At 44.6% G+C, this 27,392-nt stretch overlaps 1 protein-coding gene across 1 annotated transcript in view; it reads right to left on the bottom strand.

The window, feature by feature from the left end:
• Positions 1-25,206, bottom strand: part of IFT43 (intraflagellar transport 43) — an 80,105-nt gene extending 54,899 nt beyond the window's left edge. Inside the window, exons 1-2 of the mRNA XM_036068556.2 lie at positions 25,109-25,206; positions 22,139-22,231 (exon numbers count right to left, since the gene is read on the bottom strand). Of these exons, the coding sequence (XP_035924449.1) occupies positions 22,139-22,231; positions 25,109-25,162 (147 nt within the window). The 5' untranslated portion in view covers positions 25,163-25,206. The remainder of the gene's footprint in view (positions 1-22,138; positions 22,232-25,108) is intronic.
• Between the last annotated feature and the right edge of the window lie 2,186 nt (positions 25,207-27,392).

Genomic DNA, 27,392 nt, shown 5'->3' with positions numbered 1-27,392 from the left:
AAGTTGTAACCCTTTAGTTACAGACCCTTCGTTTGGGGCCAGGGGTCCTTCCCTCTCCTGCCCATCATGTTTGGGCAGGACAAGAGGACATGAACGTATGATTTATGTGCTCCCAAATATTTTGTGTCTGAGTTCTCTGTGTCATGACCTGGGCATTTAAAGGAAAAGGAATTTACTCTTGCTCCATCCTCCCAACTAGAAACTTACTCTTTAGGCAGGCTAAGACAGTCATTCGTGGCACTTTTTTTCTTCCTGGAGCCCAGCAACTCCAGAATCCTCCCTTATCCAAGCACTTGGGAAGACATTACCAATCTGTTTGAGTCATGACTTCGGAAGAAGTCTGTTTGCTATCCCTGTATTAGGAGGAGGGAAAACAAACAAAACAAAACAAACAAAAAAACCACCCTGGATGGGAGTGGAGGGGACAGCTCAAGTGATCTTAAAGGCCAGAAAGAAGACCTGATTCTAGAATTCAAAAGTCCTGGTTTCTCCTTTACATTGCTCTGCTTCTGAAATTCAGAGGCATAGCCCCAAGACATCTGCTGGGAAAACCATTTTCAATTTGGGCAGATTTACTGCCAGGTAACAGTATCCAAACTTGCTTTAAGGACAGAGTCTTAAAATGTGTACCACCATAAGGGCCAGAAATAGGAACGGGTGACGGTAGCCCGTAGGCAGTGCACCCCACGTGTTCTCTCTTGAAAGCTGGAGTCACGTCTCTGAGTGTGGGAAATGAGCACAGCCTGCTGGGGCTGCCGCCTGACGGACGGAGGGGGCAGGACCCCGCATAGCTCCTGGAGAGAAGCAAAAATGTGCTCTCTCCAAAAATAAACAGGGGGCAGGAGAGACTGAGAGTAAAGAGTTGGAAGCACGTGACCGGCGGTTGCGGTCCTGAAATACCAGCATTCTACAAAAAGGAGCCTGTGAGAGGCAGGGAGCGGGCGATTCAGGAAACGGCCTCTTTATATGGTCTCATCCGAATGGGCCAGGATTCAACGAACTGGAATTACTCTGTCACAGGGAGCCTTTAGGGCCAGACTGGCTTCTGATCTTTATATGGTTCCCCCAGATTCTTAGGATGCCGAAATAGAAAAGATGCTGCAGTGCCAAAAAAGGAGCCTTTTGGGTTTAGAAACTTCTCACACACTCTCGAAAGTCCTGGAGAAACCCCACGATATGAATCAGTCCCAAATCCAAACGGCAACCTGCTTCAAAAATTCAGTGCAAACACTTGCACGAATTCCCAACAGCAAAGACATTCAGTTAGGCAAGATCCGTTGCAAACTTCACACCCACCCGTCTATGTCCCAGCTGCTAGAGGCAACACAGCTCCCACGTTCAACCCTTGCCTGTGGGCTAAAAGCAAACGTCCTTTCCTTTCTCTAGCAAACTGACCGAAGATCCAAGAAAGGTATTCTTCGATGCTGGATGAGAGACAAGACTAACACCGATGAAGACATGAGTACAATGCAGGGACTGGTGTTCATTCCTCAGATCTGTCCTCCGTGCCTCCACCCTGGGTGTGATGACTAATTCATCACAGACCTCAGTTTCTCCCTCATGGATTTAAGGTCATGGAAGGTAACGGACCATCCAAGCTTAAAACTGAACCCCTGTGAGTAAGCATGGCTCTTTCGAGATGAAATGGACATAACAAAATGCAAAATCTGTTTTAAGTATAAGAAAGAAACTTGAGTGTCAGTAGATGTTAAAGCCATTAGGTGAAAGATTGATTGATGGGGAGCCAGACATTCTCGTGGTGCCAAAGAATCGCCTCATACATCACGCACAGTCACAAGGGAGAAAATGTTCTTTCATAACAGAGATTCCTATCATGACCCTCACTCACTGATCAAATTTAGCAGCATTACCAGTGGGAGGTGAGGTGCCGCTGCTTGAGGCTCACAGCCCGACCCAGGAAAAGTTCCTGCTGCTAACGGTCCTCAAGCCCTCCAATGTGATTTCCAGCTTATTGTAAGAGGAACAGCAAGAGCAGGAAGGAAGAATCAGACAAATCCAGTGTGGGGGGAAGCTCTAGAACAACTGGCTCAAAAAGTCAATCCCAACTATTCTCAATTAAGAGAGACTTAAGAGACATGGAATTCGGGTGGTTCTTGATTGGATCCTGATTTGAAAAAATAGCTATAAGACATTTGATGACAACTGGGGAAAATGAATATGGACCGGGTAATAGATGATGTTAGGGAACTGTGAACACTGTGAGGTGTGGAATTGTGGATTTCTAGGAAAACATCTCCATTTTTTTTTTTTAGAGATACGTGCTGAAGTATTAAGTGATATGTCATGATGATTGCTTTGAAATAATTCAGCAAAAAAAAATATACAAAACACATAAATATATATCTTAAAATAGTTTATAAATTATCATTCAAGCAAATCTAGCTACTGTTTGTAACTGCTGAAGCCACGCGGTGGGTATACGCTGCTCATTGAACTATTGTGTTTATTGTGTCTACTTTTCTGGATGTTTCCAATTTTAATGTAAAGTCAAAAAAAAAAAAAAAAAGAAAGAAACCAGATGTATAAAGTTTAGTTTAATGAAAGAGACAAAAGGCAAGGCTGATGAGGGAGACGGGCACCTATCGATATAAGGGTTGTTCATGAATCTATCTGCTCAGGGAAGAACCATGCTGAATAGGGACAGACATTCTTTGCTTCATGGTTGGGAATTCTTAACACCAACACCCTGAGGACTAGAAAACACCAGAAAACTCTACACCCAAAATCTCTGGTCTTGAGATCCCTGCCTGAACTACAAGTGACAGGAGAGTGAGCTTTTTATACAAAGTCCCTCCTCACACCCTCCCCCACTTCAGTTTACTATGGATTACAGTCTAGTTGTGTGTATATATGGATATATGAAATTTGGGTAAGAAAAAAATGTGGTGGAAAGAACACGAGACTGGACACCAAGTCACCCAGGTTCTAGTCCTGATTCTACCACTAGCTACTTCCGTGATTCTGGATTTTCACTCAAGCTAGAAGGGATTCCTTTCAGTGCTACAATTCTGTGATTCTAGGAGTCCATGAATTATTGTATTTTTAAGTCAGGGAGAGAGTATCTAGGCTAAGAGATGTAAATGATGACAGAACATTTATCATCGGTTTGAGCTGGAATGAAGGAGATGGAGACAAAGAGAGAGAGAGAAGACAAGGTCCAGAGAAAAAATGAGAATAAGCAAAAGGACGTGATCAATGGTGAATAAGCCAATCTAGGCAATGACAAAGAATATACTCACTAACTCATAGCTAATGATAATAATATTAGTCAACATCCCTTGAGGGTTTGCTAGACGCCAGAGCTTTAGCAGGATTGCTCTGTAGAATCCTCATGCCCCAGTGCAGGACAACTACCACATTCACCATTGCCAACTTTACCAACGAAGAAACTGAAACTTAGAGGTTAAGTCACCTAAAATCATCCTGTTTCGAAGTCATAGAGCAAGGATTCGAGTCTAAGCGTCTGACACCAAAGCTTTGCACTGACCCAGGTGCTATATGAATTCCTACACATTAGATGCATGCCAACTAGAACAGGCTTGAAAAGACAGAGGAACTACAGAAAAGACTCCGTCCGGGTTGAAACAAAGTGCCCAATAACAAGAGAGACTAGAACGACAAGGGTAAAGCTTAGGAAGAGCAAACCCAAAGGACCATCTTCTTCCCTGACTTTCTGGGCACAGAGTATGATGTAGCTGCTCATGACGGAAGTGTGTTCCGTGAGATGGGAGGACCGGAAAGTAGCCTGGTCTAACCCTTACCTCTGCGGTGCGGTCAGCCGAGGGATGGCTTAAGGGTAAAGTCAGGAATAAAAAGTGATGCCAAAAATAAACTATGCTGTTATTGAGCACTGTGCCAAACTGTATTAAGATGAATTTAATAAATCTTTGTACTTGAAAAGTGGCTGTCTTTACTGCTTGTCACAAGATATGCTCCTCATACCAACAGAGCAGTAGTTGGAAGAATGAGGGAGAAGGGAGTTTGCCAGAAAGAAGGAAAGGGGAAAGGCCAGAGTTTTAAAAGAGGGGTGGAGGGACAGGCTGGGGGGAAAGGAGGGAGAGTCCTGGGTTCAAATTCTAGAGTCCTCACTTTCTGGCTGTGTAGCCTTGGGCTAGTCATGTCTTCACTAAGCCCCCTTTCTCTTGCGTGAAACACAACAACGGTCCCGAGTCCCTTGCAGATCCCTTGTTATTAACACTGGAGACCGTCTCTGGACATGGTGGTGATAGCGGCTGCGATACGATTTATCAGAATTCATAACAGTAATAAAATGCGCACCACGGAGCCAAGAATCTTGAATGCCTATGGTTGAGACAACAGGAAGTTTCTGACAGGCAAACGTGCCAGGGACCTTTATCTGGGGCTGCCTTGCACAAGTTTCATTCCGGGGATCCAACTCTTACCTATTCCAGCTTCCCTGAAGACAGAGAAATCCTTTAAACTTGCCTGAACCAGGAAAAGGCAGCCAGAGTTCTGCTGCTCACTGAGAAATAAATGTGATGCTCAGGACAACCACCGGGTCTGGCAATTACTCTGGTGGTGTCACACTTCACCAAATATTTCCACATACCCTATAATAAAAGACCCATATCCCATATCTCAGTCTGCAGCCATCAAACTGCCCACTTCAAATGACTCATGGGACGGGGACGGGGCTGCCAAGAGTTTGCCAAAGTGGCTGATCCAAAGAGAACAGACTTCGGCCCTCAAAATCATTCTTAAAATTCATCCTGGATTTTTCCACCTTGGATGGCATCCTCTTGATCTCAATTCTACCCCTCTGGGTCATCCTAAAGCAGCTCTCCCCTCTTCTTGGGTCTATACCTTCCAGACACTTATAAAGCAATGCCCTGGTTCTCCCATACTTTTTGCAGTTCAGCCAAGATAAACATTCCTTTCAACTTTCATCATAAATCAAAACCAATACGTTTCTGTCATTCTCTTAACTCCTGTCAGTTTGCTAAAATCCATCCGGGATGTGTGGAGCCAGAAATGTGCACCATGTCGAGGGTGGAAATTCCCAGAACTGCAAGAGGCAGCCCCTCCTGGAACCTGTGACTTGGTATAAGCACGGTCTAGACTTGCTACCTCAACCAGATCCAGAGTGGAAGAACTCGGAGGAAGTTGAGAGCGGAGGAGCAAGCTGTAACCTTGATGCTTTAAGAAACCTGATCTCTCACAAGACTCCTCAAGGGCGATGACGGAAAAGAAACGGAGGGAGCTTGATAGAAGTCTTAACCCACGGGCTGGTGGCCCCCATCACCTAAGACCTAGAAAGAGCAATGCCCGGCTCCACTCCCCGCTCGTCCCCGTGCTGAGATGCCAGACGTCACAGGTCTCATGCTGCAGTTCTTCTCTATCCTGCCTCACTTGTGGAAGCAAGAGGAGAAGGTGCCAGCATACAGCAAGGTCATGGCTGGCAAGTTAGCACCCACTTTACTCTACCCCCCAACATTTCAAGTAATTCAGTAGTCACAAATTAAAAAAAAAAAATTCTAGAACTGTGTTTCCCAAACTTCTAAATTTCATGGACTGTCAGTATTTCAAGAAACAAAGTTTGTAGGGAGTAGGAGGTGGTTGGCCGTACAGAGTTAACAGTTTTTAGTTTTGTTAAGAATCTTTAAAAAAAAAAAACAAAAAAAACACCATTTCCTCTCACGATCATTTCACCTTAAAGAAGGGACCTTTTCTTTCTTTTTTTTTTTTTATTTATTTTATTTTATTTTTTTTTTAAAGATTTTATTTATTTATTTGAGAGAGAGAGAATGAGAGAGAGCACATGAGAGGGGGGAGGGTCAGAGGGAGAAGCAGACTCCCTGCCGAGCAGGGAGCCCGATGCGGGACTCGATCCAGGGACTCCAGGATCATGACCTGAGCCGAAGGCAGTCGCTTAACCAACTGAGCCACCCAGGCGCCCAGAAGGGACCTTTTCAATCTCCCCAGGAGGAAGGACACAAACCAGGATAAAGAATGTTCCTTTCATTTGATTAAGTTTAGTTTATGAAAAACTTACTACATTGTTCTTGGTTTTCTCATGTTGGTAAAAACTTCCTCGTAGACCAGGGTTAAAACACGCTATGTTCTATCTCTTTTTCAGCTTATCAGTCCAAGCTCAATGTGGATTTCTCAGGCTCTCATCCCACCCTTTCTGGAACAAGAAAGGCTGAAGGCCAGCCACTCTATTCCTCCCAGGTGACGATGCCCGAACACAACAGGCATGACCTAGGTAGTCACTTAATCTATACATTTTGCTACTCAGTTTGAAGTTGTGCAGGAAGACCTCTTATCCTTCAAATAGTCCAGTGCCAACCTCTCCAACTTTAGAGGCCTTTCTAGGTTAACTTCAGAACGCTCAGCACAGCATATGCACGAATGGGTACTGCCAGCCTGGTGACTGTATCTCAGATCTCTGGGCCTCTTTCACACCTACGTCTCTGACCATTACTTCCAAGTGCACCACTGATGTCAGAACACTTTCCACCTCAATACCTAACTTATCGGGGTGCCTGGGTGGCTCAGTCGTTAAGCGTCTGCCTTCAGCTCAGGTCATGATCCCAGGGTCCTGGGATCGAGCCCCGCATCGGGCTCCCTGCTCAGCGGGAAGCCTGCTTCTCCCTCTCCCACTCCCCCTGCTTGTTTTCCCTCTCTCGCTGTGTCTCTCTCTGTTAAATAAATAAGTAAAATCTTAAAAAAAAAAAAAAACCTAACTTATCTGAACGTCCCCGTTAGTTACCCTAAGAGTAAATCGACATGATCTGATTCTGCAACAACCACACTCATTCTTTTCTTGCCAATAGTACCACTTGAAACAATGGTGTGGATTCTGAAACAATCCAAAAGCAATTGGCAGGTTCTGGATTCAGTAATGGGAGAGTAGTTTGTATTTGACTAACATTCACACAGATAACAACTATAAACTCTGGATGAAATTCGAAGGCACTGGAGGGCAAACAAAAGCAGGCAGAAACTGGAGGGGACTTGACCCTTGACAGAAAAAAACTGTACTGGGTAAAAATCCATGTTTAAGTGGATTTTCCCCTTGAGTGCACCCTCCAGTCTGGGCAGCAACTGAGCAGCTAGAACTCAAGCAGAAAGCTGCAGTTTTATTGGCCTGAGGACAAATTTGGGGGCAGCCAGGGTCAGTAAAAATAGAAAGGGAGAAATCCTGGGAAGAAAGGAGCCCCAGATCTGCATTTTTACTCCCCTAAAATTCTTTAGGCGATACCTGAACTGCACCAAGAAACCCAGTAAAAAGCAACTGCTGAAGAGGTAAAAAGAAAAAAAAAAGCATACACACAAAAAAATGCTGAGTGGAGATGAGACTTCAGCTATCGCTCCCTGCAGGGGACAGGAATTGGTTTGAGTTCCACCAAGTTAAAGGTATTTGGTACATACCTTGAATTTTCATCACACCTTAGGAGTAAAGACCATGTCCCAGGACTACGGGACTTATTCTAGGACTAAAGGCAAAACCAAAATAGACCTGCCCTAACAAAGTCTAAAACCAAGTCTTCCTAAGTTCAAGGTACTCTGCAAATAATTAAACTGCCTACTAAAACAAAAATCAACACTTTTCAGAGGACAATAACATAATCCAGAGTTTCCACAATGTATTATCCACAAGGTCCTGTGTACAAACAAAAATGACTGGACATGTGAAGAAACATGAAAATGTGACCTACAATCAAAAGAAAAACCAACAAAAACTGACCCCAAGATTACCCAGATATTAGAATAAACAGATAAAAGTTTTAAAGCAGCTATTTTATAAATATGTTCAAGGACTTTAAAGAAAAGATGATCATAATGAATGTACAGATGGGGAATCTAATAGAAGCTAAATAAAGAAAAGAAAAAAAACAAGTGGGAATTTAGAACTTAAAAGTTCAATATCGGCAATAAAAAGTTTTAGTTTGACGATAGCAGAAGAAATAATCACTGAACCTGAAGAAAGAAAACAGAAAATATCCAGTTTGAAGGAAAAAAAAAGATAATAAAAGATGGGAAAGAAAGTAACAGTGCTTTAGGGAGAAAAAACACAGGACAAACCAAAAGGACAATATCAAGCAGTTTAACACATATGCAGTTGGAATCCCAGGAACAAGGAGAAAGAAAATGGAGCGAAGATATATTTGAAGAAATAATGGCCTAAAATTTCCCAAATTTGGTGAAAAATACTGACTTACTGATCTAAGAACCTCAGCAAATTCCAAGCAAATCACAGCTAGCTACATCACAGTCACACTGCTGAAAAACAAAGAAGATAAAAAGGAAATCTTTAAAGCGGTAAGAGAGAGGAGAAAAGATTTACATAAGGGAGAACAATCCTCAGAAACAATGAAGGCCAGAGGACAAAGGAATGAGGATCTTTAAAGCACTGAAAGGAAAAAAAATTCTCAATTCTCAAGAACTCAATATGGACAGAAAATATCCTTCAGAAATGAGCGTGAAACAAAAATATTTTCGGATCAAGCAAATAGGGAGTGGTTCTTAGCAAACCCGTACTGTAAGGAATGCTAAGGGAAGTTCTTCAAGCTAAAGAGAAATGCTGCCAGATGGAAACCCAGATCTACCAGGAAGAAATGAAGAACAAGAGAAAGGGTAAACATGTGGATGGATATAAAAGACTATCTGTTGCTCTTAACGTGTCTAAATGACAGCTATTTAAAGTGAAGTGACAAATGGTATCGTGGAGTTTCTGAAGTACACAGTTTAAAGCATGTGACATCACCAGAACAAAGGAATGAGAGGGGTCAAATGGACTTCTACCGCTGCATGGCTCTCACATTTTACGTGAAGGGGCATGGTAGTAACTCCATGTAGCCAGGGATGAGTTAAAGATGTATATTCTAACCCCTGGAGCAACCACTAAAATAAAGTATAAAGAACTATACCTAAAAAACCAATGGAGAGATGAAAATGGAATATAGAAGCAACTGGCTAAACAGGCGGACAGAATTCTCTATTATACTGGGTAAAGGCATGCGACCAGAAATGTTTCAGTCTATCACCAATGACATTCAGCATCAGTCAGTACCCTTTTCCTGTAAAATATCATTATTAAAAGGATATTTTACTATCATTCTGCTCCTTCTCAGTAATTATGGACATGCTACACAATGAGAAGGAATCTAGCCTAGCTAATGATTTCAATGAGGCTTTCTGATCATAATCTTCCAGTTCCTAACCGACTAGATATTCTCTAGTCACAGCACACCTTTTCCAACTCCTCACCTCTCCTAAATCCTGGCATTCTCCCCTGGATGTCTTTGCTCTGACAGTTCTTTCAAGTAGAGCTTGTTCATTTTTTTAAAACCCCACACACCAGGGCCCCAGCTGAGCCTCACTCCCCAAAGTTCCTCGAGACCATTATTCTTCCAAATTATTATGGACCACTTCTCTAGAAACTCATCTTGTTCAGCTACATCGCCTCTCCTTCCTTCTTCATGTCCGTCACAACTACAGTGAACACAGACCAATCCAAAATTAGGGTATTACTGCTCCTCAACCTGTCCCACCATTCTAAGCAAAGTCAATGCTCACGTCAACAGTCCATCCAATGCTTAGCCAAACAGTTCCCTGACTCTTTAAACACCAATGACCTTGCTACTTTTTCCAACATGTCACAACCCAGAACTGCTCCATCCCTGAGATATCTAGTCCCCTCCTTCCCTCCTCATCCAAGAACTTCTTTCTTGGTTTTGCTTCCATCAACCCAGCTCACTCCCAAGGTCCATCACACTATGCTTCACTCCCTGGCCTTTTTACCACATTTCCCCTAGAACCAGCCCAAATCTGGATCAAGTCACCCATATGCCTCCACTCTGTCAATACCCACCTGCTGAGGGTGTTGGGAACCTGTACAACCATGCAAATTAAGGCCTACCAAGCTCATCTTCTGCCTTCTTTCAGCGGGATTCTACTGGCCTCCCAGCTTCGGCGTCACTTTCCTCCAATCTATACTCCATACCTGCATGGACCCCTGGGAGTTACGGAGAGTTCTAGATAGGGTAGGGATGCTAGGTCTCAATCAGGAAGCATTTTCTATGTAAGCATTTCTGGTACACTGCCTAACAAGTTCTCTAAAGAACGGCATCTGAATATCCAGGGCCCTCGTAACTTGGCTATGATTTCTTTTCTCATTATAAATAAGTATTTACTATCATAGTTCATTTTGAACTCATAATTTTGAATTATTTTTCCTGAAGAAGGCCTCCAAACTATGTAAGTCTCAGGGCCCACAAAACCTGGATCCATCTGTGACCAGTGCTTGCCAAAGTGCTCTTTCTAAAATGCAAATTAAAAAAATAATAATAGGGGGCGCCTGGATGGCTCCATCAGTTACGGCTGCCTTCGGCTCGGGTCATGGTCCCAGAGTCCTGGGATCGAGCCCCGTATCGGGCTCTCTGCTCAGCGAGGAGCCTGCTTCTTCCTCTCCCACTCCCCCTGCTTGTGTTCCCTCTCTCGCGGTCTCTCTGTCAAATAAATAAAACCTTTAAATAATAATAATAATAATAATAATAATAATAATAATAATAATAATAGGGGCGCCTGGGTGGCTCAGTTGATTAAGCATCTGACTCTTGATTTCAGCTCAGGTTATGATCTCAGGGTTGTGAGGTCGAGCCCCATTGTCAGGCTCCACACTAGGCATGGAGCCTGCTTGGGCTTCTGTCTCTCCCTCTGCCTCTGCCCCCTCATCCCCTGCTCACATGTGCTCTCTCTCTCTCTAATAATAATAATAATAATAATAATAACAACAACAATAACAATATTAAAAAAAAAATTTGGTCGTAGCTCTTTTCTGTTTAAAACTCTCATACATTTGCACCTGGAGATCATGAAAGGTCTGTGAGCTACCCAAAGGAATGGGAAGTTTTTCCTATATGTTCTTAGATACCCCAGTTCTGATGACTCCCACATCTGTTATCACTAGTTTTCAACTTTCTCTCTTAAGCTCCAGACTACATTTTCAACTGTTTACTTGACAGACCCCTTTGAAAATCCTGAAGGCAACTCAAATTCAAAATGCTCTGAACTGAAATAATGATCCCTTCTTGCTCCCCCACTGCTGAGACTCTTAAATCCTCAGTGTCAAAAACATCAGTATCTATTCAGTCATGTTAGCTACATGTGGGGTGAACTCCAGACTGTCCTTCCTCCTACCTCCAACAGCCAACCTGCTACCACATCCTATCTAGCTTCTCTTAAAAATGTCTCTGTGTGCTGACCTCTTCTCTTCAACCCCTTTGCCAGGTTTGAGTTCACTGTTTCCCAAAGGTACGTATGCCACTATAAAGCAAGACAACTGCAGGTGGTGCGTGGACAGGCCTTTTAAAAACAGCCATGCATTTCATTTTTTTCCCTATCTTATTTAAGTTCAATTAATTAACGTATAGTGTATTATTAGTTTCAGGGGTAAAATTTAGTGATTCATCAGTCTTATATAACACCCAGTGCTCATGACATCACATGCCCTCCTTACTGCCCATCCCTAGGTACCCCACCCCCCCACCTTCCCTCCAGCAACCCTGTTTGTTTCCTAGAGTTAAGAGTCTCTTATGGTTTGTCTCCCTCTCTGATTTCATCTGATTTTATTTTTCCCTCCCTTCCCCTATGATCCTCTGTTTCGTCTCTTAAATTCCACATATGAGTGAAACTATATGATAAATTGTCTTTCTCTGATGGACTTAATTTGGCTCAGCATTATACCCACCAGTTCAGTCATGCATTTTAATGTGAAACCTCAGAGACCACCTTATTGCTAATTCCAACAGACCCTGCTCGGGCCTTCTTAGTGCCATTGAACACTCTTGATGGCTCCCTCCTTCCTGACAGTCTTATCTTGGCTTCTGGACACCACAGGTGCCTGCATTTCCCTTCCCCACTCTGGCCAGTCCTCCTCAATTTCTTTTGGTGAGACATTCTTTGGCCATGTGTTCCTTAAACATGGATGTTCCTCAGATTCTGTCCAAGGGCCGCCCCTCTTCTCATGCTATGAACTCTCCCTTACAGAGCTGGGCTTACATGTACCACCTCAATACTAATGACTTCCAAATCTCGAGCTCCAGCTCAGAGCCCAGTCCAGAGCATTCGTACCACACAGCAAAGCTCCCTGGAAATCTCCAGCTAGGGTTCTCATAGGCATCTCAAGCTAACCTGTCCCTAAATTGAACACATCATCCCCCCTTCCACCTGTTCCTCATTCATTGGACAAGTACCTTACTGAGGACCTACAAAGTGACAGGTTCAGGGGGGAGCAGACCAGTCACTTCTGGAGCTTGTAATTAGTGAGGGACAAGGACCTAAATAATTACACAAACAGGGCGCCTGGGTGGCTCAGTCAGTTAAGCATCTGCCTTCAGCTCAGGTCATGATCCCATGGTCCTGGGATCGAGCCCTGCATTGGGCTCCCTGCTCAGCAGAGAGCCTGCTTCTCCCTCTCCTCCTGGCTTGTGCTGTCTCTCCTATCTCTGTCTCTCTCTCTCAAATAAATAAAATCGTTAAAAAATAAATAAATAAATACACAAACATAATTACAAATTGTGGATGAAATGATAGAAAAAGTTTAAAAAAAAAAAGAAGCTACGGAGTATAATAAGGAGAGGTAATGAAAAGGATAGTATTCTTATTTAAAAAAGAGTGGTATTTGTGCTGAACCCAGTGGAGAAGAGAAGTAGGAGTCAGCCCAGCAAAGACTAGGGATGAGTATTCTAGGGATCCACTCCAGTCCAGTCCATTCTACTGAACTATAGTTTTCTAGGGAACTAGAATAAATAGGGAACTTCATAAGCAAAGACTCCATGTGACTGCAGCAGGGTGGCAGGTGTGAAATGAGGTTGGAGATGTAGGCAGGTACCAAATCACACAGCTCCAAGGTAAGGATTTAGGAATTTTTTTTATTTTATTTATTTATTTATTTATTTATTTTTAGTGAGCTCTACACCCAATGTGGGGCTCAAACTCACGATCCCCAAGATTGAGAGTTGCATGCTTTACTGACTGAGCCAGCCAGGCACCCCTAGGATTTTTTTTTTTTTAATCCTAAGTGCAATGGGTATCTATTAAAGGGTTTTGAGTATGAAATGAATGATGCACGTTTTTATCAGACTGCTCTCGCTGAGCGGCAGGAGGGCAGAAACACAAAAGAAGAGTCCAGTTATAAGGCAACTACCACAGTTCAGGTAAGTTAAGAGTGGCTTAAACCATTTTGCTCATTCTTGATCATTTTTTCCCTCATAGGATGGTATTTATAGCCACAGATTTCAAGAAACCTTTGCTCTGGGAACCTGGCCCGAATATAAGTCAATTCTCATTACAACAAAAGTATCATTATCATGAAAATCTTCACATACCAGAAAAAAAAAAAAAAAAAAATCTCTGAACACAGGCCAATACTCTACAATATTCCAAACAGCAGTCACATCAAATTCTAATGTTACAACAGCATCTGAAGTCTTTTGAGTTGGGTCATGATAAGTGGGTATGACCTGTGTTATTAAATCGCATGTAAGTTTTTTCAGTACCAATTAGGAACGCTGAGCTGAGGGTTCTGATCCTCCTTGAGGCAATGCCAATGGTAAATCTGTCATAGACACCAGCTTGGCTTGTATCACTGATTCATGGACACATATTTTTTATTAAGCACCTCGCATATACTTGTAATAGCAGGATTTGGAGTACTTAGTCTCTTATTTTGTGAAATTAAAGGACATTTTCTAAATCCTATCAGATCACGACTAATTCAATGTTCCTTCCGTAACGGGCAGATTTCTCTCCAGGGTTACTAGAATCTATCATATATATGAGAACACTCTATGCTCAGAGGAATCCTCAGAGGAAGCTAAGAATTTTCAGGACATAAATGAAGTGTGAACACTGTAAACCACTGGTCTACTAAGCACCTCCTTATAAAGGATAAGCCAGGAGAGTCACAAGTCAGAAATACTGTACTTGAGCATACCTTTGAGTTTTTCTTAACCAGCAAACACAAACACATATAGTGGAGTGTAATGGCTACGCTGAAGAGTCATCAGTGAAAGGCTAGAAAAACAGGAAAGGTCAGTCTAATATATATATTAATTACGATAATATTGCCAATTATTTCAGCATCATATAAGAAACATTGGCCTCAGATGGTTCATTTGTCAAAAAAGACAAGGCAGCTGGTTTTGGAATATATGGAAACTAGCTCGTTGCTTGCAAAAGTAACTTCCAACCACCGCTCCACCGCTGGTAGGGTCAGTCGCTCCAGTGACAAGCCCAGCATGCCATGTTCTCTCCCTTACCTCCCTGACCTGGCACAAGCTCATCCCTCCACTTGGGAGAATATTCTCCTCTACCCCTTCCCTGGGCTCACATCTACTCATCCTTAAAGTCTCAGCTCAAGCATGATTTTTTTTTCTAGATAACCTTTCTGGAGGTCCCCCAGAATAAAAGGGGCTCAATGTAGGTGTCCCATATTTTTCTGTGTTCACCCCTACCTGGCACTTACTTCTCTGTGGCCCCCACATCAAAGTCTGAGAGGACAGGGAACATTGCCAGCTCCAAGCACAAATGCCTGGCACGGAGGAAATTCTCAAACTAGTTTCACAAGTGAATGAATGAAGAGATTAATTAATAGGTATTACCTTCTACTTCAAGGTCAATGAAGTCACCAAGGTCACTCTTACCCCTCCTCATTTTCTACCCATATTTCCCCAGAATGATAGAATGATATAAGCCAGCAATTAAAGATTATTCTTTGGAAAGACTGCCAACCTCTAGACAGAGGGTGGGGTTTTGAAAAGAAGACGGAAAGAGACTAGCAGATAACTGGTCTGTTGCACAGGCAGAAAGGCCTAGAGGAGAGAAATAAAATAGCTCTCAGGTGGCACAAAGAATTCTCACCAAGAGGGCTCCTTATCCAAATGTTTCTGGTCCTAAGGGCCGGTTAGTTCTAAGAAATATGAATATCGTCGTATCTTGAACAGAACTGCAATCAAACCTAAATGGATGACACTTTCTAATTCCCATGTGACACAAATGACAATAGTTAGCATGTACCCGACACTGTCGGGAGAGCGTTATACATTCTCTCATTTAATCTTCCAACAACATTAACGGTTAGATAGCTACTGCTGTTATCTCCATGGCATCTGTGGGGATGAGGAACCAGGCTTAGGGCGGGTAGAGAACGTGCCCAGGATATACACCTAGTGATTGGCAGAGCAGGGCTTAAAGATAAAATGGTAATGCTGTCTACTTCTCAGGTTGTGTAGATCAAGAGAACCACAGCTACTGTGGGGCACTGGGCTAAACTCTTTACACGTATTTCTCACTTAACCCTGCCCACGGGCCAAAGAGAACCTTCAAGCGCTGTTCAAGCATCACCTTTCAACCTGGGACTCGCAGGAAGTCAGCAAGAGTGACTCTCCCTGCCTTTAGAGAGAGCAAAATGAGTCACGAGTTGTTCCTGTGCGTCGTGCTGGGACAATGAAAGGGTTCGAGCCAGTGCTGGAAGAGAATCTAAAGATGCTAGTTCTAAGGGCAAGCTCTACCCTCAGTTGACATTCCCTCCCACACAGTGGCGGCCCTAGGGATGGTGAGCGATGTGCATCGCCCACCCTGAGAGAGAGAGTTCAAAACTGAAGCATGCAAAGCATGACATAAATATGAAGTGTGGAAAATGCATTCCTCACAAACGGTCCTTCATCAAATTCCCTGCATCCCTCCTCGACAACGTTATCAGGAGCATCCTTCAACCCAGCCCATTGGAGAGCGCCTACGAAAAAGGCTGAAAAATGTGACCAATCAGGAAAGTTATTTTTGTGAGAAAGAAGAAAAATGTCACCAAAAAGGGTCAGCAGATAACCCTATTGGGCTGAAAATAGCTGTCCGGTTGGCAGAGCAGTCAGGGAACAGGCAGAGGGCGAGAGACGTCATGCAAAGCACCGAGGGAGCTCCAGCTGAGTGAAGCTGCTGAGGGATGAGGAAATTGGCCTAATTTGGGAACATGAGCCCAACAGCATTGCTCAGATTCCTGCGAGAGAATCTGGCTAACTTTCAGTTCTGCGTCCTAGGAGGAACACTGAAGGGATGGGGGGTGGAGAGAAAGGGAACAGCTGTGACTCAAACATTTCTCCAGACAAGTGGACGAATAAGGGTCATCAAGTGAGAACTTACTCCTGCTCCAGAAGGATTCCAAGGGAGTAACCCAAAAGCTTCTCTGCTCTCTCCAAAAGCCTTTCTCTGCTGGGAGGTCAGTGCATCTACCTATCTAGCAGGAATCACAGAGACTAGACTAGAGTCAGAGACGAGCTGAATGACTCTGGACCAGTCATCCAACCTCTCGAAGTCTCAGTGTCTTCACAGCTAAAATGAGGTGAGAGGAGCAACCACTTTAAGGGTTACCATGAGGCTTAACTAGGACCCCGCATGCAGTTAACAGAGAGAGAGCAATCGTTCCAACAGAAGCCGAAATTATTATTAAAAGGACAATCTACAAACTAAAAGTTAAGCCACAAAGAGGTCGAGACCCAAGTGAGAAGTGCCCATCCAAAAGACAAGCCAGACCTAGACAGGTTGTGCCCGAGATTACTTTTCGCCAAGCCCATTATGTGGTAGTGTAACTTCATGGTAGAAAGTCTCCTGGTCTTGAGGGAAGTGTGTAAGAGCAGAACCATTTGAATCCACAGGAGGGGAAAGCTCAAGCAGAGAAATCCAGTTTAATTCTCAGAGCTGCCCTGACCAGAGAAAGGTACATAGTGCAGACATGGAACCATCTCAGTAGCTGTAACACCAACCTGAACTGCCACCTGAACTATCCATCCAGTAATCCAAGCCTGATTTGTGACAGGTGACCCAAAAGCCCAAAAAACAGAAGAGTTCAGTCATAAACTTCTCGATGCTTGCCGTTTCTTGAGAGATTCCTGTGAGCTAAGTGCTAAGCACTTTATCTGTATTACCTAATTTCTTTATGACAACTCTAAAGAAGTAGGTACAACTCTAATCAACTCTGAGCGAAACTACACGAAGAGCTCATCTTTCAGGTTACTCAGTACAATCAGACAGTTGGGAGTTCTTCCAAATTATTTGAAATTTACTGAATGACCAGGCAAATCAAGAGACATTCCCTCTCCTCTCAGAGAGGGAGGAAGCATTTAACCACCTGGACTGAGCCACAGGTAGAGGCAGAAAGCCCCGTGAGGCTACAGAGAAAATGGGCAGAAGGAAAAGATCCAGAAGAGTTGACAAAGGCAACTCAATCAGGTATCCTGGAATTTCAGGGCATATAATGTTTCACTGATCTCTACACAACTTTAAATTAGAACTCTGGAGAGGAATGTGGATTTTTTTGTTGTTATTACTAAAAATAATTCTTTCCTGTCATACCCAAATCTGTGAAAAAAATCTGTGTATGAATTCTATTTTTTAAAAAAATTATGACACGTCGGTTGCAAACTGCCTACTCAACAGCCATTCTCCCTCACCAAAACCCCAATATTATGGCTATGGCAACGAGGTCTCTGGCTACTGTTTTCCTCATAAGGAACAAACTTAGTGGACACGCACCTTGAACTCTTCAACTATGGCCCCTCTCCCTACCTAGAATGCAGATCTGATCCTTGTGGAACAACCAGCCATCTTACAACTATGGCAGCAAGTCACAAGCTCCAGATGGCAGAGGAGGAGGCTAGAAGGGGCCAGGGTAATGCAGGATATTGCCCAGTGACGGCACCTGCTTACTCTGCCCTCCACTGGATTTCCTGCTGTTAGAAAAATCATGCCTGGGGGCACCTGGGTGGCACATTCGGTTAAGCATCCGACTCTGGGTTTTGGCTCAGGTCATGATCTCGGAGTCCTAGGATCGAGCCTGGGCATCAGGCCCCACACTCAGCGCAGAGTCCGCTTGGGATTCTCTCTCCCCTCTCCCTCTGTCCCTCCCCCTGCTCTGTCTCTCTCTGAAATAAATAAATCTTTTTAAAAAATCGTGCCTGCTTGATTCAAAAACTGGGATCAAGTTTCTGATGCGTGTGGCCAAATTCAATACTAACAGATACACGAGGATGCCTGAAAATCAATCCATCCTCAAAGACCAGGAGTTCTAAACTTAAATGGAAATAGGAGAAGGCAGATCAAATGTGAGTTAATCTGACAGGTGTATGAAAGGAAGGCGTGGCAAACTGCACCAGGTAGGCCTCATGTAAGCAAGCGCCATTACCAGTTCCACCCAGCTCCCGCCAACTGGCACCCTGGGAGCTGGGGGGGGGGGGGGGGGGGGTTCCAGCCCAGCATTCCCACTGTGCCAGAACTTCTGATTTTAAAGAGAAGCCCAGAATTGGGATTTTCACATCAAGTTTCCTAATTTATAAATAACAACCGAATTTTAAAAGTTTTAACTCTATGTGGATCAAACAAGACATCACTACAGGCAACATTCAACCTGAAGGCTACCAGTTTTCAACCTTAGTAGAGAGGGTTAAGGCAAAATAAAAAGACCATCCAAGTTCTACAGAAGTAATAACGATCAGCAACATACTGGGCACTACGTGCCAGGCTGTGTGAAGGGCTTTACATCGATTATCTCATTTTTTCTTTTCAGCCACCCTATGGAGTATGTGATATTACTATCCCTGCCTTACCCATGAGGAAACTGAGGCTGAGTGAGGTGAGGCTGTACTGCTCCGGGGCCCCTGGGTGGCGCAGTCAGTTAGGCGTCCGGCTCTTGGTTTTGGCTCAGGTCATGATCTCAGGGTTGTGAGATCGACCACGTGGGGCTCCATGCTCAGCGGGGAGTCTGCTCGAGATTCTCTCTCTCCCTCTGCCCCCACCCTGCTCCCGCTCATCACATAAATAAATAAAATCTTGGGAAAAAAAAAAAAAAGAAGGGGGGGATAAAAGAGGTTAAATAACTTGCTGAGTCCTAGCGTTCATGTGTAGCAGAGCCAGGATTTCAACCCAGGACTGTATGACCCCCAGGCCTGTGCTCTTACCCACTCTTCATAAAGAATGCCCCCTGCGCCCAGGAAGCACAAACACTGCTCTGGATCACTACTAGTCTACCTATGGGTAAATGAGTCAGAGCTCTCCAAGAGACTTCCAAGTCAGTTTGACAGGAGACCCAGGCTCACGTCCTCCTACGTGGCTGCCCTTCAATAAAAAAGGCAAAGCACTGTCCAGTCCTCGTCCATCCGCAAGTTTCCTGAAGGAACGCACGTGTGTGTAGTGCTGTCAGATGCCTCTCTCTCTTAATCCCCACGGCAACCCGGTGGCATTGTTACCGTGACCTGACAGACAGTGAAACGGAGGATTAGAGAGATTAGCGGACTTGTTCAAGATCCAGGCAGTTAGCAGAGCCGGGTCTCCAGCCCCGGTTAGCTGGTGCCAGGCCCTGTGTTCTTTCTACTCAAGCACACTGCCTCTGTGCTTCCTCCAGCAGAGCGCCCAACTCCGCCACCTCGCCTCCAACCGAACATTCCTACTTAACTCTACAGTCATTCCAGGATGTCTGACGGCCCCCAGGTGCCACGTTTACGTTTTCAGCGATAGCTTCATCCTAGAATCTAGTCAGCCAGGGAACAAAAATAAACACGTCAGGTCATACACTCAGAACTGGAATGTAAATGGGCACACACACAAGTCTTGGGATCTAATTTTACAAAGAAACAGCCAGAAAGTTCCACACAGCACAGGGAGCACCTGCCCCCGGGGGAGGCTGCCCACACTGCTTTAAACCTCAGTCAACCCAGGGAGAGAAGGAATCCTGGAATTCTGACCAGCATGTCACTGCCAGAGGCACCAGCTGGGTGAAGAACAGAATGACTTTTCATCATGCTCTCCCAGAAAAATGCTAAGGCCCAGAGGTAAATGTCCCTGGGGGATCATCCTTCCAGAAAGGATGAAACCCTGAAAAGTTCATCACAGTCTGTGCCTTTGAAGTTAGCCGCTCACAGTCCTGACTCTCACCTGGGAGCCAAGGGGAAAGCGATGGGGGGGTGAACAATGCCTACTGACCCCAGCCTAGAAGCAGATTTGGTGTGGGGGTTACACAGAGCCTCAAGGCCATCAGGTCATTCCAGGATATTCTGGCCCACCACAGGCCCATCACCTAACCACTACAGGTGGCTAGAACCTCCTTCACAATTAAGCAGACATGTGACTGGTCTTTCTGGCTGCCAGTGATCACAGCAGTAAAAGTTCCACTATGGCAGGAAATTTTATCTCTTTTTTTCACTGAAATATGCCAACCCTTTGCAAAGGCGCCCGACACATAATAAACTTTAATAACTATTTGTTGAAGAAATGAATAAATGATTTGCTATTGGGATGGGTCTTCCTAGACCCACAGTCTAAAGTGGCCAGAGGTCAAGAGGAGAGTCCATTAACCCAGTCATCTGCTTGCCCGTTTTCTCTTAGCCAACATACACTACTGCAGTTCAAGGTCCCTCAGACCCAGGGTTGGGTATGATATGTGTTCTCTCACCATCTTCCTCCATTATACCACCGCCCCCCTTCCCTGGGCCTCCAGTGCACCACTCTATGTACCCACCTCCCATCCTGCAACACTCCTCCTCAGCCTGTGACGGCCCTCATAACACACGGTGTACCTCACTGGTCCCAACAACCCTGCACTGTCCACCTCAAGCCTGTGCTGGGCATCGTGAGTGACAGCCGGCCTTCCAAAGCTCCCATCTTATGAGGGGGCCAGTCATGGAAACGATGAGAATATAACGTAATAAGCACCATAATGCAGGTGCTGTGGCCAAAGTCACAAACTGACCACCCTCAGGCCTATGATGTTTTAATTGTTATAATTAATTCCTAACCTATAGAAATGTGTTGCTTTCTCACACAATTTTCGACTGTCCGCATCTCACGGAAAATCAGAGGATCTGGCAATACTGGGCCTGTAGTCCCCACAGCATCAGTCAGCTTCAGCTAGGCAGCGGTTTCCTCTTTACAGGGAACATGTGGCCTCTGGTTCCCACAACCCGTCTCCCCCCTCTCCCTACAGTCTCCAGGCAACGAGGCCACGGGCCAGCCACCAGTTCCTCTGTACTGGAATGACTGTCACCTTAGAGTAGTGATACTCTGTACCCACATTTCTACAATAAGTGAGAAAGTAAAAGATAAATCAAAAGGGCCATGTGGACTGCTCACAGAAATGCTGGAGAACTTGCTTCCCAGGAAAGTGAAGAATATTCCTACATACATGATACTGTAAGTAAGTGTGCCTGTGTCTTGTCCCTGGCATGCTTTGCTCATGCACCTGCCTAGCTCGTTAGGCTTCTCAGTGTAGATCCCCTCCTCGATTTTAAACCTACTATGGCCAATGAACTAGATAACTGAGAAGGCAGGTTTCCTGCTGTGTGGGAAGTCACTGTCTAGTGGGGCCAGACAGAGACATACAAAGACATTTAGCATACAGTGTGAGAACATACAGATGTCCTGTAATAGGTACTATGGGCACCGAAAAGAAGGAGCCCTAAGCTGGCCTGGGGAAGTTAGGAAGAGCTCACAGAGGGATTATCCCGAAACTGATTCTTGAAAAGAACAAAGTTTATTCAACTGGACAGCGGAAGATGCAAAGGGGCTCTGAGTGAACTGCCAAAAATAGTGCCCTGGTATTAAAAGTGTTGCTCATCGGGATTACCCACCCTCCATGGAGCAGCTGGATAAATTCCCACAGTTCCAGGCCACTCAGAAAAGTTTCCAGGAAAGTAAGGCCAGCACTAATCCTTCCTGCCCGAAAACTGTAGCAAGTGCAGGTCACCACTGAGAGCAAACGTCCAGTTGTGTAATCCAACCTTACGTCACCAGCAGGGCTCACTGGCATTGATTCGGCAGAAATAAAAACCTGGATTTCCACCGGATTTTGAAACTTCCCGGTCCCCTGCTTCAGCGAACTTAAGAATGTTCTTCACTGAGAATATAAAGCAATGCACAGAAACTACTCTGGCATCAAAGAAAAAACATTCTGCTTTCACTTCTTGCTAATAGGACAAATGCCAAGGAAGGGAATTTCCAAATCAAGATAGGACGAAGGGCTGACATTGGAGAAAAGAAATATGAAATACCAAATCCTTGCTCATTAAGTAATTACTAACTCTTAGAAAGCATTTTTTTTAACACCCACCTCTCCAGTCAGAATTGAAGAGGAGTTCTTGCTACTGAGATGATTCTCGACTTGAGCTGACTCCTGTTGAGCTCGGCGACCCATCTTGGGTCCCTGTAAAGAGAGATGAGGAATGCTGCTGACCCAAACATCTTTGAGCCACTACGAGGACGAGAATTCTGGGATGGTAAGCAAGGGCAGGATTTATGATGACATGGTGGAGGATGGGATTTGAGCAACTTGAACATATGTTTTCAAAAATGCTTCACACACTTAAAACAAAGCACCTGAGGCCATTTCTATTTGAGAGGAAAACACGAAATTCCTGGATTAATGACCATAGGTTTCTCTTTTAACTACCACAGATCTTTCCTACCCAAAGAAATGCACACAGACATTCCTCTAGAATGAACAGAGACCTCATGCCAAAGCTCAGGGAAGAAGGTGGTAAAGGCTCTCATGTTCCTATGCAGGATTCTAGAAAGGCCTCATTTCAAAGCTGCAGCTTGGCATGAAATTGTTATCAAAAAGACTTTGGGGAGAGAACTCCTAAGTTCCATGGCAACTAGCACCAGAGATGTAAATACAGGTAGCATTTGCTTTGATGTCAGTGGAGCATGCGACTCTTGATCTCAGGCCCCACATTGGGTATGATATGGATTTGCGCTTCTAGACAGTAAAGGAAATCTCTTACAAGAATTTTGAGACATCAGCTTCGGAAATCAGAACACTTTAAATTCTGAGTCATCAAATGAACCATCTGCAGGTGTTTCCCAAAGCCTTCCTGGGGTGGAGGCTCTGTGTCTCAAATGCTTCCCAGCACAGAAATAAAACTTTATTTAGGCAGACTAATGGATGTTGAAATATTTATATTATCATTTGTTGGCTTTTCTAAAACCAGCATTAATATAAACATTTTTAGATCTCATCTGATGTGGCTTCACTGGATTCTCACAGTAACAGGGACTAGGACTGATGCCATTTCACAAGCATGGAAAGTGAGGCCCAGGAAGGCAAGTAAGTGGCGGACATAAATCGAAAAGCAAAACCTTTTTCCGTCTTCGGATCCTCAGTTCTTTCCACTATCCCATGCTGGAATTTCAGTTTTCAGATGTTCTAAGAACTGCCTGCCCCAAACAACTGAGAGGGGTTACATGGGGGTTGCATAAAAACCCCTATGACCTGTTTACATTTCAAATTCTAATCAGTAATTTAGGTTTCAGGGATGATGGAAACAATCTTTCTGATCAGCAGCTCATTTTCTCTCCAAGGCAGATAATTCCGCCCCTCTGCCTATCACTGCCCTTTCCCACTTGTCCTAGCATTTGGTATCTGAACATGGCGTACTACTCGCAGTGGTTGTGCTAAAACAAAAATTCAATGATCTTGTCTCTAAATGCGGTTTCCGGGTGGTTTCTCTAATAACTGTTAAGTATGTTAAGGCTTTAGGCCTTTTGAAGACCTTGCATAAATCCACGGAAATGACTGGTAGAAAAACTACTTTACTATATTTAAATGTACATATATTTTAAGTGGATAGTCTTATTGTCCATCTTCCCCCGCTGATTGTAAGCCCCCTGACGACAAGGACTTTGCTTGTTGCTGTTGTTTTTTAAGATTTTATTTTTTAAAGTAATCTCTACACCCAATGTGGGGCCTGAGATCAGGAGTTGCATGCTCCAGCAACTGAGCCAGCCGGGCGCCCTGTGTTGTTGTTGTTTCACTGCTTTATGTCCAGCACCTAACCCAATGCCTGATACACAGTGGGGGCTCAATAAATATTTGTTTAAAGAATGAATGCATAACTACATTTACATTCCCAGGGACTAAACAAGTTCACATATCAGAAAGACCCGGTGACCTAATATTCTCTTTGGTCAGTCAAACAACCTGCATCGTAGAACAACTGTTCTTGTTCCCTGAGAGGTGCTCCTCTCTGGTACCTTGGAGGACATCTGATGCTATTAGGGCCCTTCAAAACACTTAGAGATTCCAGAGCAGAAACTAAAGACCTGCTGTGTTGCCCCAGTCTTCTAGGGACCCTGATCTTGACTAATTTTAAAGGTAACAAAGGCTTGATGGGACTGTGATGGAGTTAAAAAACAACACCGAACTTGGGTCTTGAATCTAGATCAGTGATTTACTGACTATACACATAACTGGGTAAATGAGCCTCAGAAGCCACAGCTGACTTCTTCTAATAATTTATCGTGTGACAGGCACTGTATTAAATGCTTCCCATGCGTTACTACATCTCATCTTCATGGCAGCACTTTGAAGTAGATATCAACATCTCCATTCTAGAGATAAGGAAACCGAAGTTGGGGAGGGTTTGTTTGTTTTTAATTTTTTAGAGTTGACTATAGTTGACACACAATGCTAACTTTTTTTTAACCCAGTAAGCAGCTTCACACTCCATTTGACCTCCGGGCCCCCAGCACCTAGCCACTCCTCCACGTTAGAAATCCTAAATCATAAAACTGAGGTAACGCCCACCTCCTTGTGGGAACTCCGAGCAAGAGAAGGCCCTTCCAGTGTGCCTGAAGTCTTTACAGGAACTTCTGGCATGAGAAGTCTCAAGGAAAAAGCCCTGGGATGGGTGCAAGTGCGACCCTGGCCCAGGGCGCCTCCAGTCCCTCTCAGTTATGCCCGCTCTAGGGGAGTTAGCACTCGTGGCTCCAGAAAGCGGAGCCTGGCTGGGAAATTTCCCACCGGTCCCAGAGGCTGGCAGAGGCAGGATCTGTTTTTCTGCTTTCCGAGAATTTTAAAGAAAGCAAACCCCAGGCCAGTAGCGGCGGAGCCCACCGCAGCCCCGGGGGCGGGGCGGCTAAGGCCGCCTCTTCCCCGGCCTCACCCCCGCGCGGCTCCGCGCCCGCCCGCTCCGGCCACTTGGGACAGGCCAGGCCGAGGCGCCGCCGGGAAGCCGGGCCGGCTAGGTCGCCCCTCTGCACCCGCCCAATCCTAGCCCCAAGCCCCCAAGTCGGTCCTCACGGAGGTGGCCGAGCCGCGGCGCCGCTCCTCGCCTAGGTCCAGCACGTCCTCCATCTCCGCGGCCGCCTGATGTCATTTCCTGGAAACCAAGCGGCCCAGCCGCGTCCCTGACGACGGCTCCGCCCTTTCATCTCAATATTTAAAGGATCCGCCGCATTATTCCTGGATTCTGTGTGCCACCTTTGAATTTAAACCAAAACTTTCCTAAACTGCCTTGCCTGACTTGTGGAAGAAACCCCCAGCTATTAAATCCCGCCGCTCCTATGGGACAGTGAAAAGAATGTTAGTCTTTAAGAACTGTCTAGATGTGTAGCTCTGTTTAAATATATGTTATTAAGTACAAAGTACTACTACTAATAGTAGTGATTAAATTGATCCCTCTTATTTATATAGCCCTTTACAATGAATAGAGGACTTTCACAGTTATTATCTCACGGGAAGGGTATAATAACCTTATGTGAAAAACAAGGTAAGTCTATTATCTCCATCCGATAGATAAGAAAACAGGCTCACGGGAGGGTAGAGTGGTCAGGTGCAAATAAACAGTTTCTAATGGAACATGCAATATACATAATCTCTGCCTTCAAGAAGTTTACAGAGAAGCCGAACCAAGATGTCATATACCTAAGTAGTGACAACATTCAAAAGTCAAATAATCCCTCCAACAACCCACAAAGTGAGCATCTGAGATATCTCTATTCAAAAATTGAGGACCCTAAGGTGCAAAGAGGTGGCTTGAGGGAAATCATCTGAGTGCCAAGCAGCAGAGCCTGATGCCTTTTTGGATACCAGATCTTGTAAGAGTATTTTTCTCCTCCACATATTCCTGGGTGCCAACCGTACTCCTAGGCCAGCAGAGGAAGATGTCCCTCAAATTCCCAGCCTACTGGGACGAGTTGAGTCTGCATTGACTTTCCATGTAAGATCCCCAAGTCAACACCACTGGCCAGGTCCCTGGTACTGGTCAGCTAGGCCCCCCAGAAGACGGCTGCATGGTCCTGAAAGTGAACAATATCCCCAATATCAGGCTAGGGGTAAGGCCTAGATGACCACTGCTAAAAAGCAAAGACTTGAAAGTGGGAGTTGCACCCCCTAAAACTGGATTGCAAGCATTTCTTAAATACCCAATAAATTACTCAGTTCAACCAGTCATCCACACATGTTCACTGGGTAGGGCTGTGTGTTAGCATGTCTTGTGACAGCAACAGCCGTGCTTGGATGTCGGAAGAGTTGAGGTCTCATCCTAGCTCTGCTGATAACTACCTGTGCGGCCAGGCAGAGCCCTCTCTGGACCTCAGTCTCCTCCCTTGTAATTGCTCTTAGAGATTACCCCTAAGATCTGATTTGCACTGAGAATACCCAGTTAGATTTTATTAGATTTTAATCTGAAGAAGCATTCATTGCCAAAATCCAAGACAGATGAAATACAGGCTCCCGTGAATCCTTTGTTTTCTTCTTCCTTGGCACCACATGAGGAAGAAGGGGTTCATCTTTGGATTTTTCCATTTGGTGTGAGCCCATAGCTACACTACCACCACCTTACTGCCAGTTTTCAAACCTTAACTCCCCCTTCTTCCCTGACTTCCTGAAAGCAAAAGGTGCATGGTGCTCAGTCTGAGCAGAAAGAAGCCCTAGGACAGTGCTTCTGGACCTTGCTGAACACCTGACTCACCTGTGGGGTTTGTTAAAAATACACGTGCCAGGGCCCCATCCCTGGAGACTGATTTGGTAGAGGTGGAGTCCAGAAGGATATAACTTGAATAATTTTCCTCCCATCTTACAAGTGTTTGCTTAAAGGCCTCAGTAAGGTCTTCTCTGTCACCTTATTTTAAGTTCCAACAGTCCCAACCTAAGCACTCCCTAATCTACCTCCCTGCTTTATTTTCCACCATGGTGCTTATCTTTTATCATCATACCTAATTCTTCTGTTTATTGCCATTTCCACACCCCTCCTCCCCCCACCCCCAATGTAAGCTCCCTTAAGGGCAAGGGTTTTGTTTGTTAGTTTGTTTTGTTCAGGGCTGCATCCACAGAGCCCAGAACAGTGCCTGGCATACAGTGAACATCAAAATATTTTCAAATGATGGCTGAATTTCAGAGGCAGCATTGCATAGGAAAATGCATAGACTCTGGCAATAGATTTCCTGGGTGCAAATCTCAGTGTCCACACCTACCAACTATATATTCTAGGTAAGTTACTTTTAAGCTTTCTACACCTAGATTTCTTCATGTTATTCAAATGACAACAATGCCTACCCAAACTAGAGAGCCTGAGTTAAATATC

Source organism: Halichoerus grypus, chromosome 8, assembly GCF_964656455.1.
Source record: "Halichoerus grypus chromosome 8, mHalGry1.hap1.1, whole genome shotgun sequence".
Taxonomy (NCBI): Eukaryota; Metazoa; Chordata; class Mammalia; order Carnivora; family Phocidae; genus Halichoerus; species Halichoerus grypus.
This window is presented reverse-complemented; position numbering and strand designations above follow the sequence as displayed.